The sequence below is a fragment of the Aethalodelphis obliquidens genome, unplaced genomic scaffold (genome assembly GCF_003676395.1).
Source record: "Aethalodelphis obliquidens isolate GAN/ISIS:26980383/991018 unplaced genomic scaffold, ASM367639v1 scaffold4, whole genome shotgun sequence".
Classification (NCBI taxonomy): Eukaryota; Metazoa; Chordata; class Mammalia; order Artiodactyla; family Delphinidae; genus Aethalodelphis; species Aethalodelphis obliquidens.
Window position 1 is genome coordinate 82,788,541 of NW_020837948.1, and position 16,584 is coordinate 82,805,124.

Sequence of the window (16,584 nt, forward strand, 5' to 3'; positions counted from 1 at the left end):
AACATTGAGATGGCTAAAGATGATGATGACATCACGTGTGGTGCTTTCATATCCCAGAAGGAAGCAATAGAAGCATTTTTACCATTTTTAAATAGAAGATCTAAAATGTGATAAATTAGCCTTCAGCCTCAAGGGAAATATTAATTTAGGCTCCTGGTGCTTGATACTTAGAAAGGAGCTGAATCATAATCAGAAGAAAATGATCTGAAGATCAAATCATCAGAGCTAATGTTTCCACTGTGCTCCATAGATGTGACCCAGAGGCCACCTCTATACTGGGGGGTGGTAGGGGGTGGGGGAAGGGGGTTAATGGGTGAAAGCCTGCTTTCCACTCTCAGTCCCTCTTTTATGTTTGAAAAAAGTGTACCGTGGCTAAAGGAAACTTTGAAAAAATGGGACTATAGACCAATGCACACATTTTACCAATGAGCAAACTGAGGCTCAGACAAATTCCAGGAAAAGCAAATCACTATATGAGAAAGTGAATATAATCATGGTTTTCTACACTGCCTGGCCCAGCAATGAGCCATTTTACATAGCCGTTTTGTCAGCAGGTGTAAATTCTGACTATTGAGTTACCTACAAATTGTGATATAGCTGTGCTGGGAGAACTGAACATAATGAAGGATGGGGGTTTGTAAGAAAGTCTTCATACACCCCAATAAGAAGTTAGTAGATAATATCTAAAGCTGATTAATTAGGAAATAAATAGTCTGGTCAACATAGTATTAAAAAATGCAGAGGCTCAATAGAACAGAATACAGAGCCCAGAAATAAACCCACACACCTGTGGTCAATTAATCTTTGACAAGGGAGACAAGAATATACAATGGAGAAAAGACCGTCTCTTTAGCAAGTGATATTGGAAAGGTTAGACAGCCGCATGTAAATGAATGAAGTTAGAACACACCCTCATACCACACGCAAAAATAAACTCACAGTGGCTTAAAGACTTAAATATATGACACGACAGCATAAAACTCCTAGAAGAGAACATAAATCCTAGCAACATTTTCTTAGGTCAGTCTCCCAAGGCAATAGAAATAAAGCAAAAATAAACAAATGGGACCTGATCAAACTTATAAGCTTTTGTACAGCAAAGGAAACCTTAAACAGAATGAAAAGACAATCTTCAGGCTGGGAGAAAATATTTACAAACAATAAGACCAACAAGGGTTTAATTTCCAAAATATACAAACAGCTCATACAACTCAATAACAAAAAGACAAACAACCCAGTCAAAAAATGGGCAGAAGACCTAAACAGACATTTTTCCAAGGAAGACATTCAGATGGCCAATAGGGACAGGAAAAGATGCTCAACGTTGCTAATTATTAGAGAAATGCAAATCAAAACTGCAATGAGGTATCACCTCACACTAATCAGAATGGCCATCAAATGCTGGAGATGGTGTGGAGAAAAGGGAACCCTCCTACACTGTTGGTGTAAATTGGTGCAGCCACTATGGAGAACAGTATGAAGGTTCCTCAAAAAACTAAAAGTAGAGTTGCCATATGATTCAGCAGTCCCACTCCTGGGCGTATATCCAGACAAAACTAATTCGAAAGATACATGCACACCTATGTTCATAGCAGCACTGTTTACAACAGCCAAGACATGGAAGCAACCTATATGTCCATCAACAGATGAATCGATAAAGATGATGTGGGTGTGGGTGTGTATGAATGGATAAGGAAGGTGTGGGGTATACACACACACACACACACACACACACACACACACACACAGGAATATTACTCAGCCATAAAAAGAAGAATGAAATAATGCCATTTGTAGCTACATGGATGGACCTAGAGATTATGATACTAAGTGAAGTAAGTCAAAAGAGAAAGACAAATACCATATGATATCACTTATATATGGAATCTAAAGTATGACATAAATGAACTTATCTATAAAACAGAAGCAGACTCACAGACATAGAGAACAGACTTGTGGTTGCCAAGGGGGCTGGGCAGGGGAGGGTTGGATTGGGAGTTTGGGACTAGCAGATGCAAACTATTACATATAGGGTGGATAAACAACAAGGTCCTATTGTATAGCACAGGGAACTATATTTCAATATACAGTAATAAACCATAATGGAAAATAAAGTAAAATTTATTATAAAATTAAAAAAAATTTTAAATGCAGAGGTAGGAAGAAAATGTAAAATAGTACATAAGTAAATGCTAAAAAAATTGAATTTTGATTTCTGTTCAGAGCAGGTCTAAGCATACAGAAGGGAGGCAAGAACTGCTGTTTTCTGTGAATATGTTATGTTTTTAACAAATAAAATTAAAACTTTTTTAAAAAGGTATATTATGAAAAAAAAAAAAGGTATATTATGCATTTGCATTCTGTGTATGCTTCCTACCCTTGGTAAATAATAGGTCGTTTGTCAAGGAGACCATTCCCTGGAAGAGAAAAATTAGCAGGATGCTAGAAGTGAAATTTCTCCATCATATGATCTAAGGGCTGAGGCTTGAGGGGTCAGATCTGCGGCAGGATGTTTCCCAACTAAATCAGTTATGCCTTTGGCTATTCATTTGGCACTCTCCCTAAATTATCTTAGGGACACAAGCTGCCTCCAGAAAGAAGGTAAAAAGCATGACTGGGCAAAGATTTCAAGCAGACTGTACTTAGGAGACGATTTATCTGACAGTTCCTGTTTGTCCTGTGTTATACCAATTCTAAATAAGAATTGGTTTGTAATTACTCTTTTTAATGTTTCTTTTTTCAAACAGGGCAATGCACATAAAATCATGGAGAAATGTACATTACCACTGACAGGAAAACAATGTGTCAACCGCATCATTACTGAAAAGGTAAAGTGCCTTTCTCTTTTATTTCCTCTAAATGTCTACCACCTTTTTTTTTTTTTAATAAGCATTTTAGAACTTTTTTGTTACCTTCTAAAAGTGTGTTATATTGGTAGTCATAGGATTAATTTAATCCGTGGGTAGACCTAATAGGAAGATTCTTCAATTTAATGTTTCTAGATGGAGAATTCTTAATGTGAAATTCTCTGGAAATATGCATATACATACACAGAATTGAAATACTGTCCTTGGTAACTTTGACAGTGTGATATAATAAAAGTTGTACTGATCCTTATACTTGGGCTATTAAAATGGATGATATATTCAAAGTTAAGACTACCTTTCTTCTTTGCTTTCCCAAATCACAAGTACAAATTGTTGGATCTCATTTTAGGAAACTCAGTAAAAATTAGGTTTTAATCATTTAGGTGCAAATTGCAATGCAGGCCCCACAGTGAACCAAGAAATCTATTCTTTTATTCTTGCATGCTTTCAGCCCTCTTTTAGAAGGCAGACTTTAGAACGCACCAGCCATTGTAGTGTACCTCTAGATTTTATCTTCCTAAATAGAAAATATTGGTTAGTGGTACAACTGAAACTGCTCAGATCAGAGAGAAACATCACTGGCGGTTGCTACAGTCACCTTTCTGACCCAGATTTGAACCTAAGATGTTGGAATGACATAGTTCTCATGAATGAGCTAGAAGGGTGTCATTTTCTTGATTCAGAATCTTGATGAACCACAAAACAGAATTCTCTAGATCAGCGTTTGTTCCTTTGTTTTCTCTTAATGATGCTGTTCCTTTTGGCATTAATCTGCTTTAGAACCCTCATTCAGGTATGGTATGAAGCACCCTAAAGCAGCCTTTTGAAGTAGGTTAGAAGGCTCATAATACTTTCCAGAAGCCACATTTTAAGGAGAGTTCTGTCCTAAATGGTGCCTTGCTCTAGGGTTGTTTATGTGGAATCCATAAAGATGACGTGTGGAGAAGAAAAAGTGGATAAAAGTGCAGAATATTTTATCTCACCATTTATTCCTTGAGTCTTATCATTTCATAAACCCCTCCAAAGCCATGGACAGGACTTGTTGAAAAGAATCCATTACTTTGAAATCAAAGACAAGACAGTCCTTGATCCTGTTTTCTTTAATAAAGTAAGGTGGTACAGCTTCTAAGGATAATTCCAGCAACATTTTACCCCTGATCTTCCTCTTCCCCCAGGTAAGCCCTCTCCCTACATCCCCACTCCACGTATGCCCTGACCTTGTTCTTACCAGTTTAGTGCTTCTACGTGCAACAACTCCCACTCAACTCTACCTGTCCAAATCCTATCCATCCCTTAAGTCTAATGCAATTTCCATCTTCATCATGAAGAGGCTTCAGATAGCTTAGCACTCACAACTTCATCTTCAGAGTGGTCCACCTTTCATTTTGGCACTTACCATCTAATACCTACATTTTCTCATGACATTATTCATACATTACTTGACATTACTCATACATTACTTAACTTTACTGCCATTTAAAAAATTCTTCTACCCTTTCTATCCACATTGTTGTTTCATACATTTATCCATTTAATAAGCATTTTTAAGCTCCTTCTCTGAAGCCGACTATTGCCAACAGTGGAAACAGAAAGGAGGACAGTCTTTGCCCCCAAGGAGCACATTCAAGGAGAGTAGACAGCAACAGTACCAGCCTGTATTAGAGGTACACAGATAAAGTCCATGAGAGAGAGACATGCCAAATGCTGAGCTGAGAACATAGAGGAAGGCTGCTTAACAGCCTGGGGAGAGTGGTGTCAAATATTAACTTTTTCCCAGTCTGGATCTTTTCTCCTCCAGTCTCAGCTTCTCTCATTTCGCCTTAACATTCTCCCTACTTCAGCCATGCTGAATGTTGTGCACTATGTTGCATCCCCTGCCCTCGTCCCCGCCATGCTCCTCTGGGACTTGGCACATCCTGTCTCTCTCCCTGGCATGTTCTCCCCACCCCAACCGTCTGGCTAATTCCTGTTCATCTTTTATGTCTCACCTATATAATTTCTTCGCTGGCAAGTCTTCCCTATCCCTCCCCAAGTCTTCTGGGTGCTTCCGTGAGTCTTAGTACTTACCCTAACTCAGCACTGATCACTGTATTGAAATAACCTTTGAGCTCTCTGCCTGTCTCACTCATCACTATTTGTCCAACACTTAGGATAATGCTTGACCCATACACAGTGAAAGCCTGTTGAATAAATACTGTACTTTTCTCAATGAGAAAATTAATAGATTGAGTGAGGAGTCTTGAAAGATAAGTAGTTTTATAAGTGAGAATAAGACCAAAGAGGCCCTTCTAGGCAAAGGGAAGAAACATTGGCAGGGTCCTCGAGGAATTAAGAAAACAGAGTTTACTCAAGGACCTGTGAGTGGGATAATGTGGAGTGAGGGCATGGCCAGAGATTCTGAAGGCTGAAGGTGAAAAGCCAGTAAGGGACCAAATTATAAAGGAGTGTGAATGTCTTGTTAAGAAATTTGGGTTTTATCTGGAAGGCACTTGGGAGCCCTTCAGTGATTTTTAATAGTTGGGGACACCATTGATTAGATTTGCATTTTACGAAGAGTCCTGTGGCTTTTACGTAGAGTAGGGGGAGAAGAGATGAGACTCCTTCAGTTATCTTGGCCAGAAATATCAAGGTCCTTAACCACAAGACAGAAAGAGAGATTTCAAAGAGATTTAGGCGATGGACTCAACCTAACTCGATGATGAATGGGACGTGGTTGCTAAGGCAGAGGTGATTCCTGAATTTTCTGGCTAGAGGCGTGGTCGACCTGTTGTATCCTTAATGAAGGCTGGGTCTATAGGAAGAGAAAGGGAGGAGCAAGGGGAGAGAGGAAAAGAATAGGTGCCATTTGAACATACTCAAGTTGATATTCCGGAGTAAGTTAACATCCGGAACATCCGCGGGCACCTGGGGCTCAGAGAAATCATCACTGGAACGGATGTGTGAACTCATTAGCAGACGGGGATAATTGGAGGCTTAACGGCAGATGGTGTTGTGTAGCAAAAAGGAGTAAAGTGAAAGGCAGCTACATATGGAACTTCGAGTGCCCCAGGGAAGGGAGTGGTGCGTTTACCCCTGTGCCGTATCCGGTAGGTGTTTAATAAATTTTGCAGTGCCATTAAGGACATTGACTCTGGACACTCTGCCAGAGTGATATGGGACTTGAATTCCATTTTCAGCTCTTAAGGAAAATTCCATTAGTTGCCTGCCATTTGAAAGAGGCTTTGGAGATGTTATGACCCTGATTTCTTGGTTTCGTGTTGCTAGAATGATGTGATGAAAGAGGCCTTCCTCACCAGCACTTGGGCTGTGACTGACTGCTTTGTCCGTAATGCAGCCTGTTATGGTGGTGAAAAAATAATAGAAGTATCATCTGTGAAACAGAGTAGTCGAAATATTATTCTTGGCAGTTGAACAATTGATTGTAGATTTTAGGTTTTAGTGTCCATTTTTATCAAGTTTTTTTTTTTTTTTTTATCAAGTTTTTGTTTACACTTGATACCACTAAATGGAAATCTTCCTAAATATTTCAAAAGTAAATTTCCCATTTTTAAAAATCATAGATGCTTCGTTTTCCTTGAGAGGAAATTAGGGACCTTGACCTTGAGAGCTAATTAGGGATTGATACAGGTGTTCATTAAAGTCATTTGCCATAGATTTCACCTTCTCAATCACTGAAGTCTTATATTCATGATACCAAAGTTGTCTTCTCCCCAAATCCTCTCCCTGCCTGTTCTTAATAGCACACCCCAAAGGCTCTTTTTCTCTTATTTGTTCCATTTTGATAAATTTGTAGTTGTTCATAATACAGGGGAAAGAAAATCAGTATGAATGATGCTCCAGACACACTTTCTGCAAAGGAAAAGTGTCCAATTAAAAAAAAAAATTGTGGGCTTCCCTGGTGGCGCAGTGGTTGAGAGTCCGCCAGCTGATACAGGGGACACGGGTTCGTGCCCCTGTCCAGGAAGATCCCACATGCTGTGGAGCGGCTGGGCCCGTGAGCCATGGCTGCTGAGCCTGCGCGTCCGGAGCCTGTGCTCCGCAACGGGAGAGGCCACAACAGTGAGAGGCCCGCGTACCACAAAAAATTTGTAATTGTCGTTCGGGAATTGAATAACGTACTGAAGCATATGGACATTCCTAGATGATCATTTTTTTCCCCCTCAAAATACATTTCTGCTAAAAAACGTTTCTTTGGGAACATAAAAATGTGCAAACAAAAAAGAAGTTTGCTGAAATATTTCCTCCTAAATTTAAATAATCTTTTCCAGTAAAATCAACCAGGTTATCTATGAATTCATCAAACAAACAGAGAAGGCAAGTATCACTGGTCCCCTTGATGTTTTCCTCCTGAGGAGAAATATCAATTAACTGGATACAAATAAGCATTTGGGTGCTTTGATTTGGGTTCACGCACAAGTGACAGTAAGTTAAGCTGTTAAGGAAAAGCATATGCCTCTTTGGTGCCCTTGCTGTATGTCCCAGGCATGAGGCCAGCTGCTCAGAGTAGGTTTGTTATTATATTTGTCCTGTATAAAAATCTTGGGAAGTAAGTTTGTTTGATATCCATCTACACATGTGAAGACAGGTTCACCAAAGACTGCATAGCTAGTGTTGGCAGAGCTGGAATTCCAGTCCACCTTGAAAGCCAGGGTTCTTTGCTCTGCATGTTGCTGTGTCTTCTTTTTTATTTTTATTTAAACATTTTTTAAAATTTTATATTGGAGTACACACTGCTGTGTCTTCTTAATAGCCTCCTAACCAGGAGTGTGTTTAAAAATGACAATTTAGGGTTTGACTTCCAAGCTAGCTGAAAATAAAGATTCTAAGCCTGAAAATAATAGCTGAATTTAAGGTCAACCCAGAGGAGAGGAGCAATCTGGAAAGAATAATATTTAAGTCTGAGGAATACTAACCATGACAACTGAAAGAGGGAACAGTGCCTGTTGCATGGGAGGACAACTTACTGTAGAGCCCGTGAGTGAAAGTCATAGGGAAGCAGTTATGGCTCTTGCAGTTAGAGCTTCCTATCAACAGGCAATCTGCCTTGAGACAGGGGGCCTCCCACCACTGGAAGTTTCTAAACAGAGCCCCAGCGACCATCTCAGAAGAATGTTTTAAAGAATTCTTGGGTGGGAGGTTATATTACATGATTTTGTTGGTCCCTTCCACTCAAGTTGTCATATTACTGAGTGTGACCATGTGCGTTCTATATCAGACATGACAGGTTGCTTGGGTCAAGCTATACCAGTTGGCACTACCATCACCTAGTGTTACCAACCAGAATGTTGTCATGCAATATTTAGGGTGAGGTGAGCCTTCTCATGCTGTCCTAAACATAAGCATCTTCATTTGATTTCCATACCAGAGGGAGATTCTCATGCTCTACTTTTGGATCTATGTGTTTTCATAGGACTTAAAGGGAAAGCTTTACTATTTACCTGGGGATGGGGGTGGTCTTTCAGGGCCAGCTATCCCTTTATAATTACTCCTAGCTACTTCAGAGCACCTTCTTTTGTTTCCTGTAGTTTACCCAGAAGCATTGATCAGCTTTCCCCCATCATCCCTGTGCTTTCCCCTTCCAAATACCTCCTCCCTCCCTGCTTTTCTTCATTCTTTTCTTTCTTCAAACCATTATTCATCATCAAATTGACCCAAAGTGTTAGATCTAACAAAAAGAAAGTTTAAAAAAAACCTGGTTTGGGGCTTCCCTGGTGGCGCAGTGGTTGAGAGTCCGCCTGCCGATGCAGGGGACACGGGTTCATGCCCCAGTCCGGGAAGATCCCACATGCCGCGGAGCGGCTGGGCCCGTGAGCCATGGCCGCTGAGCCTGCGCGTCCGGAGCCTGTGCTCTGCAGCAGGAGAGGCCACAGCAGTGAGAGGCCCGCGTACAGCAAAAAAACAAACAAACAAAAAAAAAAACCTGGTTATTATAGTAGCAAATTCCATCAATAGTCAACACTCATTTATTTTCTGGCATCAGCAGAGCTCCCTAACTGCCAGTTAGGGAGTTGGCATTTATTCTCACCAAAATATAGCAGTTACGGTTTACACTGTTTCATTGCTGATTTTCAGTCTTTTATCCTGAGTCTTTTCTCTCCTTAAAGAACTTGAGAGGTTATTTCTGTTTTGTGCTATAAATAATTACTGTAATAGAAATTGTCGTTGTCATTTTCTTGACTTCTACAGGCTGTATTTGACGTGGACAACAAGAAAGGCCTGACTCTGATTGAACTCTGGGAAGGCCTGACAGTGGATGACATAAAAAAGAGCACTGGGTGCGATTTCGCAGTAAGTGTTTCTGTGAACAAATCCAGCCACTTGTCCTATATCCTGAGCTTGATTAATGGGTGTTTATGAGACATGAACCATTAATTTGTGATCATTTTTGGAGTTGACCTTAGCAGAGAACAGGAGTGGAAGGAAGGGTGCCTCCGCTGAGAGCAGGTGGCAGCAGGAACAGGCTGTGGCTCATGGGCCAGGGTCTGGCTCAGGAGTCAGAAGGGAGAGGAAACCCCAGGAGCTGCTGGAAACAGCAGGTTGAGCTTCAACTCGAAGCTACTTTCTGTCAAGTCCCTTGCAATCCTCTGTTCTTGGGTTACGTATCAGCTGTGGCCAAACTTAATTAACTAAAAAAGGCGAGCCACACTCAGAGAAACGGTACTTCCTTATTTTTAAACCCATCTATGGCTTATGACTTTCTCTTTGATTAACTTCTTTGCCTGATTGTTCCATCCCTCGGAGATATTAGAATGTCGAGCTTTTGACACCACCAGATTTATAGTCACAAAATAGGTGTTCTCTGTATTTGAAGAAAAACTTAGTGCATAAAACTCTGCTTACAAAGCAGATAAGAACATCAGGGGAGTATCCCCTTAAGAAATCTCCAAATCCCTTTTTAAAACTAAGAGAATAATACTGTAATATAAATAATCGCCCTTTAAGCGATTGTTTATGAATCACCAATCGCCTACCTAATGGGGGTCGAGAGGACAGCTCAGTCCATTTGAAGTTAATCAAATGTAAAGTCGAAATGTGTCTGAGAAAATGAAGAAATAGACTTCACTTCTCACATAACTTTTTAAGAACAGCTCTATGTGTTAAAATGAAATATATTTATAATGAGAAGAAATATTGCAGCTACCCATCCTGGAGAAGGTAATTTAATAAAACTTACTTGATAAATCATGCATGTATTTCATACATTTCTTCCTTAGGTACTACATGCTTGGCTGGTACCTGTCAGTGCGTAACAAATGTCTGTAAAAACAATTTTGTTGCATAATTCATTATCCACATATAATTGTGTCTGGTATTATATGAAGGTCTTTGTCTATTAACCTTTTTTTGAATTTCCCTTTGGAAAAAAAGGAGCTTTCCAACAATACCTTACATGAAAAGCTCATCTTTAATTAACTTTTCAATGACCCCAGGGGGTAAAAAATGGGATTTGTTTATAGTTTAACTGTTTAGAATTCCTTACTCCAGTGATAAAAGCAAACAGTTCTTCTTACTTAATTAGCTATTCTTTATATTTTTTCCCTATGTGGATGAGTTAGTCTCTTCTTCAGCAGATAGCATTTTTGAGGTCTATAGAATGTTCCAGTCTCTGCTGCAAAAGGGAATTGCAAAAAAGATCCTCATTGTTATCAGGTTTGGGTTTTTTTTTTTTAGTCACGTAGGTAAATCAGGAATGAAAAAGATGTATTTTTACTGTTTTTGCTTTTTCTTAAAGTGCTAGTTTCCACGTCTTGATACATTGAAAAATATCTCTATGGCCCCTCTTTTATCACAGTACCACCACCCCTCCTTCTCTTTTGACATTGACATGTAATCTTGTTTCCTCCAAATTAGGCTGTTGAAATGAAATGTTAATTTTTATGTCAGTGTTGCCCTGAAAAGGTGTAGTATCAGCTAAACCATCTTGACAGAAGAACTGGATTTTGAGGATCTGATGATCAATGGCATCTCTTTAGACCCTGACAGATGAAGTCATGTGTATCAAAATCTTTGTAAGGCTAGGGTCTGGAGTGTTCTAATGAATAAGATGTTTTGCCTAATAGCTGGGTTATCAGTAAGATACATTTAATAATAAAAGTACATTGGGATAACATCTCTTTATTTGATAATTCAGAGGTATTCCATGTCATAATTCAGAAGATATCTCATAAGATTATTACTGCATAGGTAGCATTTTACTCTATATCTGACTACATTACAACTTGCTCAAGATTTCTGTTTGAGAAAGGATTTCTGTTTCTCAGCCTTCACTGTATACCGAGAAGTGAACATTCTAGAAGAGAATAGTTAGGTTGTTGCATAACAGTTAGACAGACAGGTTGTTGCATAAAGAAAAAAAAGTAAAAACCTAGGTCAAAGTAATTGTGAAAATGTGTTGGTAAAGGTCCTCTATACCTAAGAATATGGGCAAGTGTATGGGCAAAGGATACAGAATGTGGATATAAGCTGATTGAGAAAATCCTGCGAATTTCAAAGAAAAAGACAAGATATGACAGCATCAGATAACAGGGCATGACAAAATTGTGGTTTCAGGGTATTAAAAATAATAGTTATAATGAACTATTTGGGCATTAAAAAAAAAAAAGAATCACTAAGACTTTCCTGTGTGCCACAGTGCAATTAACAAAAACAACAACAGAAATGTGAAAGGAAAATGTGTCCCTTAGGTATCACCTGAAATAGCTGCTTAAAAAATTCATAGTAACCATAGTGCCAGCTGAAAAGAGTTTTCTTTTCAATTAGGAGGAAACTCTCTTAAGGGTCATGTTATATCTAGAACTCCAAAGGAAGCTGTGGAAATTTTGTAAAAAAAAAAAAAAAAAAAAAATGCAGATATTGACTATATTTCTGGAACCTTCATCACACTTCTAAAATAAAATTCTGGTCAGGAGTAGTTCACAGCAAGAGAAGCCAACCCATAATGGACAGAGATCTTGTTCCATACCATCACTTTCCTTCAAAATGCAGTTGTTATAAAGAAAGGGACTTCCCTCTATATTTCTTGGGGATTGAGTTCCAAATCTATTGAGAGAGATAAGGGAGCTGGGCAAGTTGAGGTTAAAAACATCATCATTACAAAGCCCAGAATGAAGGATGGGGCTTTGGTGTACAGCCACAAAAGCCTTCCCAGATATGAACCCCTGAAGTGGGGAAGACTTCAGCTCCCAGTTATAGGCAGCCATGGAAAATCATAGGCCTTCTACACAAGGGTGAGTCTTTACTGCTGAGCTTCTTTCCATGTGACTGAGAGCAAAATAGAGCATGTGCTGCCTACAGAAGGCTGATCCCGATGAGGAAGAAGAGTTGGGCTGAGTTTCACATACCCCAGTTCCTCTGCCCAAATCATCATTTAGTTGAGCCATTAAGGGACACACTTGAGGCCAGAGTATTACACTAGGAGGTGTCCCTCCACATGGAAGGGAATGTGAGAAGTGGGAATAAATGCTCCACCCCAGCACTGTTGCTGGGTAGAGCCATACACACATGTTCACCCTCTACAAATGGTTGATTGTGATGCTATGCAGAAATGCTTTTCTGTTGTTCTTTAATGCTACTAGCTCCCAACATTTTTATAACTAAGGAGTCCTTTGGTTTACTTTTTTCCCAGGGCACTCACATTTTGAAAATATTCTGTCTCTTAAATAAATATCCAATAATAATTCATTTTCAAAGAGTCAAAGTGATACTGCACAGTTCCTCATATTATAGCTGTGACAAGCTAATGAAAATGTTAAATTTCTTTAAATTTTTTGGGCTATACTTGCATCACTTAGCGTGTTACTGCCAGCTATTTGATGGGTCAAATAGAAAGAAAAAAGGAAGGTGACATTCCACCACTTAAATTCCATGATCTGCAAAGTATCTTTTTCAGTGAGTAGTTAATTCAATTGGTTATTCATTTCTTTCTTTTCTGATGCATGCTTGAGTTACATAAGTTTTTCTTTACTATATATGTCTGTGGACCTTTTTAAACTAGAATATTTGTTTCTTTTTTAACTTAAAACTTTTTAAATAAATTGAATCCATAGTTGAACATCATGGGGTAGAATAAACTTCCAGAGGTTATTAGTCATCCATGATTATTTATTAAACCCCAAGTGTATGTCCCATATTGAGCTATGAAATGTGAGTAAAATAGAACAAATTGGTATAGTTCCTCCTCCTAGGGGCCTTGGTCTTGTTCTCTAGGTAGGAATACACCTAAACCACCAGTGGCAAAACATCAAATAAGAATCCTGCCTATTTATATGTTTGCAGTGGAATCTGAAAGAAGCCAGCTGTGAGCATTCTTTGCCAAGTTGAATAAATTTGTACTCTCAATATCTATTATGAACTGGCATTATACCAGAATTAAACAGTATACTCTTTGGATTTCAATGGACTGGGAAGACAACTCGTTAGCTTATCTTATGCATTTAAATCATATAGTCCTGTGCATAGCCTGTAGATCACTTTGGAAGGATAATCTGCTTCAGCTTACACAGACTTACAATGTTGATGAGACTGTGAGAGAACAGATGAAAAATGGAGGTTCAGTAGATGTTTTTCTGTACAAAAATAGACAGGCCAAGTCAGTCTACATAAAGGTTCACCTTCTTTTCTGATAAAAGTCAAGTTCCACACTGAGGATATAAATGATACTAAGAGCTGAAAATAGGGCCAACATGACAAGGAGAAGGATCAGATGTTTAGTTTAAAAAATCAAGGTGTCCAGTTTCCTTTTAAAGGTAATGCCATAAAGCACCTATTAGTGCTTTATGGCATTAATCACCTATTGATCTGTTGTCAAAAAAGAGTTTTATTTCATTAAATTATTTCCACAGATGCTCTGTTTAAAAAAAGAAAATCGATAGTTTATGAGACACACTTTCTAAATACTCGGAGCCCATATATCTTTATTCTTTTCAGTAGAGTTGAATATCTCTGCAAATGTGGGCTGTGACTTTTGTCTATTAATGTCTATTACTTTGTCTATTATGATATATCTGTTCTTGGAGCTGGCAAGTCTGAATGAGCTCTCATTTATCCTAAGATATGGATATGTACCAAGCCATTCCTATCCTTTTTATTCTAGACATGTCATTCTTTAGGTAGAAAAATGGAGAAGGGGGCATTAACTCTCGACACTGTGAAGACTTTATAAACAATTTACAAATGAACTAGAAATGTTAAACTTCATCAAAGCCAAATGATTGCCTTCTATTCTTAATACTGACTTAACCTCTATTAGAAACCTTTCTTCTAGTTCTTGGAAGCTTATCTAATCCAATCACTCATTCATTCATTTAAAAAAATATTAAGTGTTTATTCTGGAAGGCAATTTAGACCCACTTCAATTGCCACATCCTTGAAGGTCTCAAAAATCACCTAAATTTTAGTATTCCTTACTGTGCTGTCCATGGGGCCTGTTACTCGGACTTAATGGATATTTGCCAGATTAAATGAAGAAATCTGTACCTGCCATTACACCTTGAAAAATCAGTCAAAATTAAGCCAGACTACTTATATTTAGGTTTCTTCTTCCACCACCTTTACCATTAAATGTAGATCTGTCCTCATATTTCTCTGCTTCAGGACTCCTAGGAATACATTTGCTATTTTGTACATTGAACATAATTATAGTTAATATTTTTAATGCTGTTACCTCCTTTTTGTAATAACTTGGTATCTTCTTACTGCCTTTATATCATTTCCACTCTGATTATGAAATTTCTGATAAAAGTTTGTCATCCAAAGACTACATTAAGTATCTCTTTAAAAAATTGTGAATTGACTGGACCTATTTTGAGGATTTTGAAACTTGTGCCTTGCTCTGTGTCTCTGTTTCATCAATCTCAGAGCTCAGTGGTCCTTTCAGTAGATAGTTTGGTTTTCTGGACCTTTATTTGTCTCCCGCGGCTCCTCCCCCACCTCCTCCTAGTTGCAAGTCTTAATGATCCTTAATTTTTTTTTTTTTTTTTTTTTCGGTACACGGGCCTCTCACTGTTTGTGGCCTCTCCCGTTGCGGAGCACGGGCTCCGGATGCGCAGGCTCCGCGGCCATGGCTCACGGGCCCAGCCGCTCCGCGGCATGTGGGATCTTCCCAGACTGGGGCACGAACCCGTGTCCCCTGCATCGGCAGGCGGACTCTCAACCACTGCGCCACCAGGGAAGCCCAATGATCCTTAATTTAAGAGCTATAATGCAAGAAGGTTGAGAACTACTAAATATACAAAATGTAAATGGAAAAGGTGTTCTTTTTCTCAGTGGTTCAGAATGGAAAATAACGAGGAAACTCCTGGTGAGGTTCCTGAGAAGGCTGCTTGTTTCCAAACATCACTCAGGTTTGGAAATTCAAAGTAGAGATGTTTATACCATGAGGTTTTTTCGTAAGTTGCTTATTTATTTCTCTTTCTTTTACCAGGTTTCACCAAAACTCATACCAATGCAGCAGATCGCAACTTGAAATGTGGAGTAGACTTTTGTCCCAAGCTGTGTGTTTTTCATTTTAACCACATGGGATTTTATTAAAAGGACATCAGTAATCATAACTGTATATCTAACAAGCAGTTTTTGACTAGTTTTCTGTCATCTTAATGCTTTATACAGCCATGTAGACTTTGTTCTCTCAAGCGTACTGTGACATTTTAATGAAAAACAAAAAGAAAAAAAATACTATCTTATTTGCTTTATAAGTGCTGAGAAGGTCATATTTACAGTTGGTGCTCACATTGGGTTTATCTTCATCTTCTGTGGTATGTACATTAAATTGTGTGCAGTTTGTACCAAGATGGGCCCTTACTTTAGGAAGAGTTTCATTGATGTACTTTCCCTCCTAAGTAAATCGTGACACGTAGAAGAAAAAGAATGAGGGAGAAAATGAACTCCACCCAGAGTATACCCAGGGGAGCATCGTACTAGTCCTGAAAGATAACATTTGTGTGAATTTTAATCAGGAGAAATGCTGTCTTAAGGGTTATGATTTTCCTTCGGCCTCCTCTGTCTTTTTTTTGGAGCCTCTGATTTTGTGATTACATCTTGTTTCCCTAGAGCATCCCTTCTCCCACCCCTCCTAACCCCCCCCACTTTTTGTAACTAAGTAGATGCCCAAGAAGGCAAACAGGAACATCTCTGTGTAGGAGAAGTAACCTGGTTTGTGGGAGAGACCGAAGGGTATAGGGTCTATTGGTGCTGACATCCAACCGAGAAGTTGCCTTTATAAACAAACCAAATAACCATCTGTGCTCTGCCAAAGATTAAAGTTGCTTTTAGCAAGAGGGCTATAGGCCTAACTGACCTAGTCAGTTTTCTCATTTTCAAACCGTACAGTATTCGTGTGTATCCAGAGGGACCATTAAGTGTCTTTCTCTATGTTACTGTGGGCTTCTTATACAACACCACTTCTTAGACCAAAAGGGGCTGTGCGGTAATTCATCGTGAACCCATAGTAACAGTGACAGCAGAGTTAAAAAAGTCCCTGCTTTTCAGGGCCTCTTTTTTCTGCTCAGAAAAGTTTCTAAATGTTGAATGCCTTTTTCTGAAGAACAGTGTTATTTCTTCTGCCCAGGCTTGTTCCTTGAACAAAGTACTTTTAATTCAGCTTTATCAAACTAAGGGAAATACTGATGAGCAAATCCAGGATTTGAAGAGCAGTGAACTTCATTCTTAGAAAATAAATATGATGGATTAGGTTTTGCAAGGACCTTCTCCTCAGAGGTAT

At 38.9% G+C, this 16,584-nt stretch overlaps 1 protein-coding gene across 2 annotated transcripts in view; it reads left to right on the top strand.

The window, feature by feature from the left end:
• Nucleotides 1–16,118, top strand: part of OXCT1 (3-oxoacid CoA-transferase 1) — a 143,206-nt gene extending 127,088 nt beyond the window's left edge. The window contains exons 15-17 of one of the 2 annotated variants that reach the window (XM_027101194.1): nucleotides 2,748–2,828; nucleotides 9,054–9,155; nucleotides 15,289–16,118. In XM_027101194.1, coding sequence (XP_026956995.1) covers nucleotides 2,748–2,828; nucleotides 9,054–9,155; nucleotides 15,289–15,330 — 225 coding nt within the window. In that variant the 3' untranslated portion in view covers nucleotides 15,331–16,118. The remainder of the gene's footprint in view (nucleotides 1–2,747; nucleotides 2,829–9,053; nucleotides 9,156–15,288) is intronic. The other variant, XM_027101195.1, reaches the window with a different exon arrangement.
• The last annotated feature ends 466 nt before the right edge of the window (nucleotides 16,119–16,584 follow it).